The following is a 14717-nucleotide window of genomic DNA, read 5'->3' as shown; positions in this document are numbered from 1 at the left end:
CTGGATAGTTTTATTCAACATTAATGTCTCACTTGTTATAGTTGGAAATTAATCATTCTCTCAGCTGTATTCCTTGATGTTGAAATGTGTTATGCTTGTTTTAACAGCTTATTTTGAATTAAAGACTTAAAATTAAACCACAAAAAGGAGAAAAAGTTCGTTCTCTGTTTAACCAGCTGTTTTTACACAGCTGTGCTTCACACTCACGGTTGCTAGGCGACATTAGCTACACAGAGTTGACGGCAGCTGATATGAAGGCTAGCCGCTCACTTCCGGCCTTTGTGGTGTTCGTGGGCTGCGAAAGACGTGGGCCGGGTCCTTCGCAGGATGCGGCCCCTAATTTGGACATTGTGCGTCGATATAATCTGTATGCCTGGAACTCGCGCACTGAGAAACGTTCCACGGTGCAAAGTGCGATTAAAATGCGTTAAATTTTTTAACGCGTTAATTTCCCCGTAATCAATTATTCGAAATTAACGCGTCAAAGTCCCAGCCCTAATATATATATATATATATATATATATATATATATATATATATATATATATATTCCATATATATATATATATTCCAAAAAATTAGAATATCATGGAAAAGTTGATTAATTCCCATAATTCCATTCAAAATTTTAACTTTCATAGATTATACATTCAGGGCCCACAATTTAAACAATTTCAAGTATTTATTTGTTTATTTTTACATAATTTGGGCTTCCAGCTCATAAAGCTCATAAAAACAGGATTTCAAAAAATTAGAATACTCTGGAGAAATCAGCCCAAATTTTGCAGGGCATGAATGTTTTAAACTGAGTGTGACACACTAATCATCTACTAAGCTCAAAGCACCTGCACAGGTTTCCCCAGGTGTCATTGAATTGCTTCAGTTTGGTTCAAATATCTCAGTTCGGTTCAATATGGGGAAGACTGGCCTGAAGACCATCATTGATAATCCTCCATAGGATGGGTAAGCCACAAAGCCTCATAGCTAAGGAGGCTGGTTGTTCACAGAGTGCTGTGTCCAAGCATATCAATGGAAAGTCTAGTGGAAGGACAAAATGTGGCAGGAGAAGATGCATCAGCAGAAGAGATGACCGTGGGCTTCAGCGGATTATCAAAAAGATAAGATTCAAGAATCTGGCAGAGATCCAGAAAGAGTGGAATGAGGCAGGAGTCACAGCTTCAAAAGCCACCACATTCAGACGCAGCCGGGAGATGGGCTACAACTGTCGGGTCTCTTGGGTCAAGCCTCTTCTGAACCTGAGCCAACGTAGGAAGCGTCTCAACTGGGCCAAGGAGAAGAAGGGCTGGACCGTTGGCCAGTGGTCCAAGGTCCTCTTTTCCTATGAAAGTAAAGCGTGCCTTTCATTTGGGAATCAAGGTCCAAGGGTTTGGAGGAAGACGGTGAGGAACAGAGCCCAAACTGCTTGAGGTCCAGTGTGAAATATCCACAGTCAGTCATGATTTGGAGTGCAATGTCTGGTGCAGGTGTTGGTAAACTCTGCTTTCTTAAATCCAAGGTCACCGCAACAGTCTACCAGAATGTTTCAGAGGACTTCATGATTCCTTCTGCTGAGGATCTGTATGGAGATACAGATTTCATCTTCCAGCAGGACCTGGCCCCTGCCCGTGCCACCAGAAGCACCAAAGTCTGGTTTGATGCCCATGCCATCACAGTGCTTGACTGGCCAGCCAACTCGCCGGACCTAAAGCCCATTGAGAATCTACGGGGTATTCTCAAGAGGAAAATGAGGGCCAGCAGACCCAACAACAAAGAAGAGCTGACAGCAAGCATCAAGGAAATCTGAGCTTCCATAACTCCCAGACAATGCCACAGGCTGATTGCCTCAATGCCACGTCGCATCGAGGCAGTGTTTAAAACAAAGGGAATCCCAACCAAGTATTGAAGAGTGACATATCGTTTTGAAAGTACCATATTTTGATTGATTTGATGTGATCCTAATTTCTTTTTTTTTCTGCAAAATCTGAGAAGTAGTTTGGGCTGATTTCTCCACAGTATTCAAATTTTTTGAAATCCTGTTTTTTGTGGGCTTTATGAGCTGAAAGCCACAGTGGGTAGCTCCACATGTTTGATTTGCAGAGTTTACGCACGGTGCCCACCCTGACACTGATTTGTGTCTTTGGCTGATGCTGACTTTTGATGATTCAGGATTTCGTTCTCAGAACTATAATCAACAAACAAAAATACATTTTCTTCAATACACGATATTATTGATTGACTGAAGATTATTAAAAAAATGATTAAGACAAAGAAGCTGTTGCTGTCCAGTCTGCTCGTTAGATTCAGGTTAGCTTAGAAATGAGCTACTCTTGGACCTGTAAACCAAGCCTACACTGTATGCTAAATGTCTTTCTATTTTTCCACATTATTGAACACATTTTGATAATAATCTTAAACTTCAAGGCTTTAAGGATAAATTCAATACTTTTATTTAGCCTCACTTTCCTCATTTGATTTGTATTTCTAAAATAGGTTTGGTCTTCAGTCTTTCATTGAACTTTTGATACCTGATGTGTTTTTATAGCATCCACAGTTCATAATGCTGCCTACAAAGCTCTGATTGGTTGTGATAATAAAGCATCAGGGAGCATAGCAACCCCAGGATGGATCTCTGTTGAAAGGTGGATGTAAAATTGGCTGTGGATGGGCTCTGAGTTAGCTGTCCAACTCCAGAGGGTCATCTCTCAGATTGTAAAGCACAGAGGTATCATGCTTTCCGTAACTGTGTAGTCACATGATGTAAATCATGTTGCTGTCCTCAAACACACACACAGTGCCAGAGTTTTGGGCCTGTGTTTGCCTGTACTGGAGGGTTCAACAGCCCTCAAGTGCAGGCAGTAGGCAGATGGAGCGAGAGGAAGCCAGCCACAGAGTGTTTTTGTTATTAGTAACAGTAAGACCGAGCGGAGGCAGGCCGGCCAGCCAAACCGCATCAGCTGACTGGCTGAGAGAGAGAGAGAGAGGGAAGCCCCACCAGAAATGTTGGCAGCCACTATGAGAAAACACACACACACACAAGGCCTTAGCTCAATAAATGTGATTTAAAGGCATACAGGGTTTCCCAGAGGCACTACTGCTACTGAATGTAGGAGGGGGAGTTACAGTGAGAGGAGGAGATAAATATATACAGAGGCAGAGCGAGCGGGGCTGAGAGTGTGCTGCAGCCACACAGAGAGAGACGTGATGAAACACAGAGGGAAAGTGAGCTCTACGGTACAGAGAAGGGGAGGGAGAGATGAAAGTGTCTCCCTACCACCCACCTGCCTGCCTGCCTCCCTCGCTCCTCTTTTCTCTTCTTTTATAAGTGCTTTTCTTTTTTCCCCCAGTGTCCTTGAGTGCTGCTGGTGTTTCCTTTGCTTTTGTTCAACCCAGCAGCACCTGTTGCTTCCTCTGTGATGAGATCTAATAGGAGCTCCCACAGGCGCAGTGCAGTGTTAATCTCAGCATGAAAGCAATAACACACAGTCATTCTGAGGTGGCTTTATTTAGTCCAGTGTTATGATTGCACTTTTTTTTGGTTGTAGCTGGACCTGTTCCACCACCACCACCACCCCCCACCACCCCCATTTCATTGAGATATATGATACATGACCCTTATTGTTTGGGGGGTCAAGAAAGGAGGAAATTGCTGCTAGTGCTAGCACTGCTACCATCAGCCACACTGTGAATGATCCTAACTGTTAGTTGAGTGAGTGAGTAGAAAATTAAGAGCTAGGAACAGCGTACCTCCTTCCTCTGTAGCCACAACTTTCTAGAGGACAATAATGACCACAGCTCCACCCACATTTACTAGCTCATCTTTTTCCACTGGACTAAATCCAAAATGCCGCTAAAAGGTTTTCTACTTATCAGTTGCCATCTTGCACAGCTCGCTAAGCTCAGCTGCAAGTTCACCCATAGACACTGCCCTCTCCTAGCTTTAGTACACCTGTTGTTTGATAGGGGCCCGGTCCCACTATGTGCTGGCACAGCAGGAAACCCCCAGCAGTCTGTGAGGAGCGTTTGCTTGAGCTCAGCTACAGGAATTTAAACAGTAACCCGAATCTTGCAGCAACATGAAACTTAAAGAGTAGTATGAAACTGGTCTGGCTTGTTTTATACCACATCTTACAGACTGGAGCATTTCACATACGTCACCTCAGTGATGGTGTTCTGTAGTGTAAACAAAAAGGCTTGATCCTACCTTATAACTGTGCTCTTTATGTTGGTGCACATCAGCTGTGGGCTGAGTCCTCTCAACCAGTGCTTATATAGGTTTAGTAAGTAAATGGACTGGTACTTGTATAGCACTTTTCTACTGAGTACAACTCTTTTACTACTCTTTTTTTTTTTTTTTTTTTTTTTTTTTAAACCACAAGCCCATTCTCACACACACACACACATTTGTACAGCACTTCATGCCTTTTAAGCATTTTCGGGGCAGTTTGGGGTTCAGTATCTTGCCCAAGGACACTTCAATATGTGGACTGCCAGCAGTAGTACCTTGCAGGGTTAGCTGGCTGCTAAATACCACTTAGAAACTTTCAAACAGACTATTCATGAACGATGCCACGGACTCTTAAACTGTCAGCGCCTCTTTTGTGGAGCAGTTTATATACGACTCATGTCTGCAACAACGGCACTGTGCTCTTGAGTTAAAGCTGATGGTTGTGTCCTGATTTTGAGTATATTTACGAGTTCAATGGTCACTCAGAGAGTCAGAAGGGATCTGTCACACTGTCCACCGCTGCTCTCTGAAGCCTCACTGATGAACACAGCAGAGACGGGGAGGGCACTCTGGAGTAAGAGGCCATTGTGAAGTAGGATGCTTCCTGTGGATTTGATTTAGCTAGGTCTTTTTGGTCCAAAAAAAAAAAAGGGTCCACTAATGGGGTGTGACAGTGAAGCTTTACACATAATAAAAAAAGCAGACTTTCCCAATGCCCAGAGTTGAAAACCAGATTATTACCCAACCAGTGAACATCAGAACCACTGACTGTTATGCTTACAAGCCTGACTCATTTTAGTTTTATTTATTTTAATAAACCCAACTTTATGTAAGAATATTCCCAATGTGAGCAGAATATAAAGAGAAAAAATCAAGAACTCTAAACCAGAAAAGCTGATTGTAAAATAGCAGGTAAAAGGTGTAAAGACATTTTGGGGGATTTTAAGAGGTAGTGAGTGAAACACTGAAAAGTCAATCCAGTATTTAAATTGGTGTAGAGTCCTGGTTTGGTACGAGATGGACAGAAACTAATCAGACAGGTGTGGGTGTGAAATGTAATAACGAGCCCGAGTTTGTCCTTTAAAGCTTTGTTCTGTTCTTCTTCAGGTGACGTTTTTATTCAGCTCTGTTCTCTCTGTGTTTGTGTCCACACAGGCTAATGGTATTAAGATTGGACCCCAGCATCCCACCACCAACTCCACACTCTCCAGTAGCCAGGGAGGGCACCAGGCTGGCGGGGGCTGCTGCTGAAGCCCCAAAACGCACCTCCTCAGCCTCCAGCCTCGACCCCCCCCTCTTCCTCCTCGCCCTCTCCGACCCTCCCTTTGCGTTTCTACAGAACTGTTCAGGCTCTCTTAACAGTTTAACCTCTCTCTCTCTCTCTACTGCTGCATTTTTTTTTTCATCCATCTATCCACTGTCTTCTTTTCTCTCCACATCATCTTCCCTGAGCCTCTTAGCCAATCACATGGGTGTAGGGGCTGCACCCCCCCCCCCCCCCCCCCCCAACCAGTCACTCTACAGGCTTACGAGGACAGAGTCGGCCTCACCTGCAGATCTGCCCACCTAACTTGTAGTTTTTGGTTAGATTTTAAGCTTTTATTTAAAATGAAACACACAGACCTGCTGCAGTGTTACTTCAGCAGTTCCTCTGAATTCTTGTGGGTGTTGTTGGGATGATTCAGTATCTCAGAATCACAAAGCTCTGTGGTGAGTTGACTTTGCGTAGATGGAGACAGGAGCGAGGGTAGAAGTGAAGCACGCTTAACTGGCTGGCTATATGGAATAAACCAGGCACCGTGTTTTGTCTATACACACATCTGTACATGTTTTTAAAGACTGTGTTGATAGCAGGACATGTCTCTACATGCTGAGTCAGTTTTCATGCTGTGCCTGTGTGTATAGGGATGATACAACTATTCCACTGTCAGTCTGGGAGGTGTGGGAGGCGTCCAAGTCACTCTGTATTTTCTGTCCATAAAAAAAAAAAAAAAAAGTGCAAATCATGTCCTCTTTGTCCTTCCTTTTCCCTGCTTTTCGTCCTTGTTCTCTCTCTCTTTGTGCCCTTTTTGTTGAATTGCAGATGGTTTGTATTACTGAACACTAAAAACTGGTTACAGAGTGTTTTAAACCACACGGAGAGAGAATAAAAGACCGAACTGTTGAGCGTGAAAACTGATCCTTTGGGAGAGACGTTAAAAAAAGAAAGACAGGAAAGCTGAAACATTAAAGGGATGTGGAGGGCAGCGGCTGCCATAATGAAGTTAAGAAGTTAAAAAGAGGGAAAATGGTAATTTAGGCTTCTTTTTTTTTTTTTTTTTTTAGCTGTATTTATCTGGCGGTTTTTTGTGTATATATGAATCTTTAGCTTTCTGTAGCTTTTTTTGAGCTGAAGCTTGGCACGTTGTTGTGGTCTGTTTATCTCTACACCGCGGGATTGAAGAAAGAGAGCCTTCACACAGCTTTTTAGCATTTTTAGCAATTCTCATTTAAACTCAAAGGTACTGAGCTGCCCCTTTACATCAGGGTCAGCGGTGTCCTTTCTTTTAAATGACAAGTATGAATGATAATAAGCTGTTAGGAGAGCGCAGAGGCATTCACGGTCCCCGGTGCAGAATGGACTCCAACTGAAAATGTCAAAGTGAGCTAAGATTTCCACCAAGAATTAGCCTGCAGATATATAATGTATACTGTTTAGAGCTTGATCGATGACTGCTGCATTTTTTTTTTTTTTGGCTTCATGATCCCCACTGGAATGGCACCATTTTACTGTTCTGATCATATTGTGCTGCTTCGGCTTTGGCCATTCGCTCCCTTCCCCTCTTTCGCTTTCTCGGACTGTTTGGTAGCGATTGCGCTCTGTCCCTATTTTTAATGCCAAATGATTGTGTTTACCTGTGTTTTCATCAAAAGGGGGGAGGGGGGGTAGGGAAAGCCATCAGCTGAGCCCATGTAAATCTGACCTGAAATCAGCTGTCTGCCTTAACTCCACCCCCTGAGAGATTTGGACAACTGCTAAAAAGAATAACCCTTTTAGCTGCAGATAGGCATTTGACCACTAATTAGCTAGTCACATGCACAGTAATGGAGGCACGCACGTAGAGAGATCATGATAAGACATCGAGAGAAGCCCAGTTTGAATTGAGGGCATTTAAATTGAATCTAAACCCACTTTTTTTCTTTTCTTTCTTTTTTTTTTTTTTTTTTTTATAACCCTTTGCATCTCGTCCACCATGCGCGCGCACACACAAACTCATATGTATGCAAAGGTAGATGGTGCATACATATATCCCTGTCTATCTAACCTAGCTGTGTTTGCTCTCCAGGCTAACCGTACAACTGTTTTGGGTTTCACAGCAGTGCGAGTGAATCTGTGTTCTTCTTATTTTACTTTTTTTTTAAGTCCTAGAAATATTCAGACAGTTATTAATCTTATTCTGATGATGACTATTCTTTGTAAAGCAACATGTTGTGTGCGTGTGTGTGTGTGTATGTGTGTGTGGACCCAGAGGGGTTACAGGGGGAGGATCAAGCCAAACCTACCTGATGCGTCTATCTACCTACTTACCTTATCTATCTATTAATGGATTGATCTATCTATCTTATCTATGTGGCTCTCCTCTCTCACTCTCCCCTCCTCTACCTGCCTCTCCTCCTCCCCCTCAACGTTATTTGCTGTGTTTGTTCTTTGGAAAAAATAAAACCTTGGAAAAAAAAAACAAAAAAATGAAAATGCTATCACAATAAACTATAATAAAACATTCTAAACTCTAAACATGTAATTTTGATGGTTATGTGGAGATGGAAAAAATACAGTGTTTAAAAAAAAAACTATCCAAAAAGCCTGAAGTTGTATTTTCTCTTGTTTTTTTGTTTTGTTTTGTTTTTTAATGCCATGAGGCTCCTCCCATGCTGATGACTACTCTGTGATTGAATGAATCAGTCGTGATGGGTCCACGTTTTGTTATACTGTATCTGATTTAACTGAGCAGGGAAGGACGTGCACTCTAGGATCTGTGCCCTTTGACCTTGAGCCATCATGGAGGTTGTATTCCACAGTGAAGGTTGGTCAAACGGGAGTCTGCTTGAAAAATGAAACGTTTTAGACTTCTATGTCCTCAGACTACTGTTAATGAGTAACGGCACATAAATTTGGCAGTTTAAGTAATCAATTATTTAGTTTGTCAAATAATACAGTTTAAGGTTTTATTCTGTAATGACATCAATGAGCGTGCATAACTCAGCAAGAAAGCAGAGAGGATCGTTGTGGCAGCTCAACAGTAGGTTCCTGATGTGGAAATGTCATTTATATTCTCCATAGGTGTTTTCATTAAGAGCCAGAATGATGTAACCATTCAAAGTAGCTATGACATGAAACCGCAACCCTGCATATCAGCCTTGGTTTTTATGGTTTTTGTTTTTTTTAAAAAACACATTTTACTTACTTGCAAAAAAAAAAACGACTCTACCCACGCTGACTTTGATGGACATGTAGGTGGAGGGGACAGAGGTGGTGTTAGCTATGGTGTTATGGGTTAATGTGGAAGGAAAGGTGGTAGTGGATTTTACTAAAAGGATGGAAGTGGCTGTGGTGAACACACTATAAAAAGAGGAACAATGACAAAGGACAAGGCTTAGGGTGAGTTGTGAAGCTGGGCACTAAGGAAGGTGAAAAGGACGTGTATCGATTGACAGATTGAGCTGGAAAGGATGTGCAGCAGGTTAGGGTGGGTAACCATGGAGATGTACTAACAGGTGAAGAGAGGATGGAAGGAGAACTTTGAGGAGCTGATGAATGTAGAAAATGAGAGCGAGGACAGATGGAGGAGAATGAATCAAAGTGCGGAGGATTAGTAAAGAGGAATTGAGGGCACCCTTGGGACATATGAGGACAGTGCTGAGGTGTGTGGCGGGAGTTTCTGATGGGTTAAAGTTGGGGTGGGATTACATCAGGGATGGGCTCTGAGCCCCTTCCTGTTTGCTATGGCGATGGACAGACTGACAGATGAGTTCAGGCAGGAGTCTCTGTGGACTATGATGTTTGCAGATGACACTGATCTGTAGAGAGCAGGTGGGAAAGAGTCTGTGGAGGTATGTTCTGAAGAGAAGAGGAATGAAGGTCAGTAGAAGTAAAACAATACATGTATGTGAATGAGAGGGAGGCAGGTGGAAAGGTGAACATGAAAGGAGCAGAGGTGGTGAAGGTGGATGAGTTTATGAGCAGCAAGAGTGAAAGGGAAGCTTAACAAGATGGTAGTGAGCTGGAGGAGGCAGAGCTGAAGATCTTCAGATTTTCATTGGGAGTGACCAGAATGGAGAAGATTAGAAATGAGTAGATCAGGGTCACAGCTCAGGCTGAGCTGTTTGGATGCAAAGTTAGAGAGATGAGGCTGAGATGGTATGGACATGTGCAGAGGAGAGGTAGTGGATATGCTGGACAAAGGGTGATGAAGATGGAGCTACCAGGCAGGAGGACCTCAGAGGAGGTTCGTGTACAGGATGTAATGAAGGAGGACATGCAGAGGGTTGGTGAGATGGAAACAGATGATCCGCTGTGGCAACAAAAGAAGAGTCTGCTGGGAGGGGTTTTCCACCTGCACAAATGTGCTCCCATGCAGTCCTCCAAAACCCCAAAGGCAAATACCTTGGCTGCACATCGGCCGAATGCTGATTGGTGTACGAGTTGGCCAGAACGGAGCAGCACACTTCTCCCATTGCTGAGTTCACCAGGAACGTCAAGGGTTAAAAATACAGTAAAGTACAGACAGTGGCTGTGGTAGACACCTTTCACTGTTTTTAACACTCAGTTTCACTTCAGTCTTTGTTAGAAATTCACTTTTCATGGCTGGCTGACAGAGTAGCCACATACTTTGGGCACTGCCTCCATCTGGAAACAGATGCTGTCTGCAGGTGAAGGGGCAGGCCATAGCTCCCTGTGGTCTGTTAACCCACTGCCAACAGAACCGTGTTCAGCTCGTGAGTGCTGAAACCTCAGAAACTGAGAGCAGTGACTGCAGTCAGGAACAAGTCGCTGTACCATACTGATAACTGCAGACAAACAACAAAAACTACAGCATACAAGCAATTATAATCCGAAAAGGACTGCGAGTGGAAGAAGGTTGGAAGCCATCGCGCAGTCACTGTTGAGCTCTGTTCCTATTGCAGACAGTTCCAGCTGTAAAGAGCAGAAGCACTTGTTACTGAAGCACACTTCCACTGAATGATGCTGCTACTAGTCAGAAACGGCAACGACTTGCTTACAGTTCAGCTACAGCCGAGGAAAATCGACAGGGGTTTTAATTGTCTGACGTAAGGTTACCCTAACAGGTCACTTTTCTCTGTAGGTGATGGCATAATTTAAGTATCTTGAAAGTGTCATTAATGTGCATGAGGTCAGTGTTAAATTTCTACATTTGACACATCTTTGGGATACAAGTTACCGTGTTAGCAAAAAGACCTCCAAGACTGTTATTTTATTTAACAAAAAAAATGAAATTATCACAAGCAGAAAGGAAAGTGCTGAGGTCAGGATAATGTGTGGGTGCACAGTATGGTGTTGAATGCGTTGTGCGACCTGAAACAAAGATACATGTGAAAGAAGAGGTCTGAGGGGGAATACTGGGCCACTGCTTCTCCAATTAACCCAGTGATCTGCTCCACCCATCTACAGCACAAAACATTTAGACAAGCAGTCGCAGCGCTGACAGCTGCAACCAGATGTGCTATTTTGGCCATTGTCGTGGCTGTACACCACTGATTAGCCTCGCAATTCAAACCAAGAAAAATTCCAAGTTTACTCTTTTTCTCTCTCTCTCTCTCTCTCTCTCCTTGAAGGGCCCCTCCCGGTGCATCTTTGCACCCCTTCCAACACCGCTGCTGTTTTTAGATCACTCCCTGAAAGTCTCGTTCTACCACTTGTAGGTGCAAGTGTGCAATTTAGCTCCCTGCATGCAACTTCTTCCTGGTCCCCAAAATAAAACTCAGGTTTAATGGTTGCTGCTGGGTTTTTTTTTATACAGGGGAGGAGATCAGAAAAGCACAAGTGCAGTTAGATTACCTCAAAGGAAATAGCAGCCGAAGTCCAATCAAATATGGGGTTTGCTTTTTTTTATAGGTGTAGACAGCAAACCTTTTGATAGCACTTTGCATTGTGTAGGTCGTCTCATGCTGCCAAAACTGCTCTAATATGGACAGGAGACCTCTGATCCTCTTTAAGTTTGGAGTTTGATGGGATGAAGACCTGATCAGTGCCCCGTTTGCACCTCGAGCCATTCCTGTTTCTCCAGCGTGGTGGGGCATGTTCTGCTTGGAGAAGTCACTGTTTCCATAATGGGAATATTTGGTCCGCACCAGTGTACCTCAAAGTACACAATCTGCTATGTTCAAGATCCAAACCCATTATTTACCAAACAGCACCAGACTTCATCTTCCGAAGTACTTCTGTAGTACTCCTGTAGTACTTCATGCTGGGCCAAAGGCAAACTTAGAAGATCATCAAGATCAGAGGGATTCACAAACTGTGAACCATGTCTACAAAATGTCACATGTGATGTGATGTTTATTTAAACAAATAGTGATACATCGAACATCCTGTTCTCCAAGCTTCATGTCGGTGGCGGTTCATTCATTGTCTGCAATAATCACTCTTGTTTTATGATGGTGGGGTTCTTCTGTGCTGCAGCTAATCCGGTAATACCTCCGACACGCCCGCCGCACCGGACAAACCTCACACTCCGTTTACAGGAACCGTGCCGCACGTTCAAGGATTCAAGGGTTTTTATTGTCAGTCCAACACATTCAGTCACATGAGGTGAAATGAAACATGTAAGTGATTTCTCGTGTCCTTTTGAATATTGTGGCTTTATGACCAAGTTGCCTGAGGAAACAGCTGCCTGATCTGAACATCTGCCACAGTGGACAGGAGGTGATTTACCGAAAGGAAAATGTTTTTTTTTTCTTTTGTCAAAACCACATCATTAAATTAAAGCAACATGCTAATAAATACACATGCTTACAAAAAGATGCAAACTCAGCGTGTTAGGGAGCATCCTCTGATTGCAGGGTTGGGGACAAATTCTGTATTTGTTTGCCTGCAGTGCAACACAATGAACTGCATGCACTCGATGATTTGAGTGTGGATGCTGGGACTGGGCCCGTGTAGCACGCTTCAGTTTGATGAATTTGGACCATTGCTGAAATATGACCTACTTCCAGTTCAGTAGTGTTAGTGTGCCTATGTTAAATGGATGTAGTGGAGGAACACTGATGAGAAGGAGAATTCAATCAGATTATGGCTAATAAGTATTAGGTTGAATAGCCAAGTAATAATTATAAATAAGAGTAGCACTTCATAATAGAGCCCACAATTTATGGCCAACTTTTACTATGTAATTTCTTTTTAGTATAGGGCGTGTCATCACCTAAAAAACAAAACAAAAGAAACTAATGATACTGTTTCAAAGTGTTTCCCCTTCTTACATTGTAATTACACATCATTATTAGGGGAGTGAGGCTACTGCAAAGCATCCTAATCTCCTGTAATAATTCACGTGTGTTAGCAGGCACAGAGAGGCTCTGATGGGAGCAGCTTTGGCATGCTGGCTCATTCAGAGGGGACAACGCTGAATGGTTTTTACAAAAACTGAAATCAATGATTTTACCATAAAATTTGTTTCAGAAGCAAGGTTTTTATTTTTAAAGTTTACACATCGCTTCCTGTTGTTGTTGCTTATGTTAGTTATTGTCTGTAGTTAAAGTGTAATTGTAAAAAAGTGCACTAATACGGTGTAATTACAGTGTAAGAAGGGAAACATTGTTTGTTGCTCCTAAATCTCTTTAAGGTACTCGTTTTATAAAAATACATTATAGCTTTCATATTTTTTTTTCCTTTAAAATCACTCATTAGTTCAAAAGTACTCATTTGTCCTGCAAAATCTGCAGTTGTACCTACATGGAAATACTTTGCTTGGAATGAAAATTACACAATGAATTTTGTGAATACGCACACATCTTGATTATACTACGATGTACTACCTTAATAAGTAATGCACATCAGAATCAGCTGTTTGTACTAAAAAAAAGTGGCGTTGACTGTTTTTGAGCTAGTTTGATTAAAATGCTCAGCCTCAGCGGGACACTCTCAGAAAATATTAAATTTAGAATGAGCCTATATTTAAATGAAAATAGAAATGTTTTAATTGCATTGTTGTCAAATAAAAAATAGGCTTTAAATTCATTTAAAATTATTCTGGTCTGGTTTATTTGATATTTTTGTGCGTTTTTAGAAATGGATCGTAAGATTAGATGTCCAAGGTCAAACAAGCTTTGAGAATATTATGTATTTCACACTGAGAAATAATTCATCGCTGCATAACAGTGCACATGTGGTAAATGGTGCGAAGAGAGAGAAAGAGAAAAGTAATTTGTCACTCATAACCTCCTAATGAGCTACACTATTTCCATCCCACACACCTATTTATACTCATATAACCAGATTAGCTCAGGTTTGTTTCTGATGCTACTTTCCTCCTCTGTGCCTCACTCTGGCATCGTTTTCCTGCTTTATAAGGAATATTTTGATCATTTCTCCAGGGCAGAAATGAACCTGGCCTGTAGGACAGACGTTTGCAACCAAATGCATCAGGATTTTTGTACCTGTGGCACTTCCATTACATCGGAGCTGGGCATCATTACTGACTAAAACTATAAAAACATATAAGCTTCCGTACAGCTTCATAAATATGACCTAAAACATAATCCAATATAAGTCCTAAAAGCAGGTAAAAATGACCGTGTTAGATTTAGTCATTCATTTTTAAGGTAAATGGTTGCATATCAGTAAGCAAGAGCCTGCATGTGATTTTCAGTAATTAGGAGTAAGAGTCAATTTAATGACAGTTTATGAGAAGAAGGATCAAAGCCTGATCTTTACATGTGATTGGTATATTTGTCATTTATGCGTCCATCTCAGGTCCAAATGTATCTTTGTGTTTTTCCTCAGGTCATCACGTAGTTTCGCTCCATTAAGTTCTCCTAAACGCACAGTTTCAGCGTGGATCCTCGAGCCTGCTGAGATTTATTTAAAATATCATTTATTCCTGTTTCAGTTGTTTTCTGACACATCAAAAAACAGCAAGATCCTTCTTATCAGAAACACTGCTCCCTTTGGTCTGAGTGAATCATCAGACTTCCTTTATGGGTTACCAGTCGTGTCTTTGAGTTCATATTTCAGGGATTCCTTCACTGAGCCTGTAAACTCAGAGCAGCAAGGTGAGTGGCATAACTGGGTGTGTTTGTAGAGTAAAGCATAGCGATCATGTGAACACGGTAAAGTACAGTATCCCCTCTGAGGTGTGATGGCATATTACTATAAAACTCAATAAAGTACTTCAGTCATCTGGTGCCAGAAGGAAATGTGACCGCAATCAGCAGCACAGGCCACATGTTTGTGGCCTGTGCTGCTGACTCATGATGGGGCTGCTCGCTGTGACAC

The 14717-nt window shown here is 42.3% G+C and overlaps 1 protein-coding gene across 1 annotated transcript in view; it reads left to right on the top strand.

Moving 5' to 3' along the window:
- The window catches only part of rab2a (RAB2A, member RAS oncogene family), a 32889-nt gene extending 26668 nt beyond the window's left edge, over nucleotides 1–6221 (top strand). The window contains exon 8 of the mRNA XM_030751852.1: nucleotides 5381–6221. Coding sequence (XP_030607712.1) covers nucleotides 5381–5476 — 96 coding nt within the window. The 3' untranslated portion in view covers nucleotides 5477–6221. The remainder of the gene's footprint in view (nucleotides 1–5380) is intronic.
- Nucleotides 6222–14717: the final 8496 nt, after the last annotated feature.

The sequence above is a fragment of the Archocentrus centrarchus genome, chromosome 17, assembly GCF_007364275.1.
Source record: "Archocentrus centrarchus isolate MPI-CPG fArcCen1 chromosome 17, fArcCen1, whole genome shotgun sequence".
NCBI lineage: Eukaryota > Metazoa > Chordata > Actinopteri > Cichliformes > Cichlidae > Archocentrus > Archocentrus centrarchus.
This window is presented reverse-complemented; position numbering and strand designations above follow the sequence as displayed.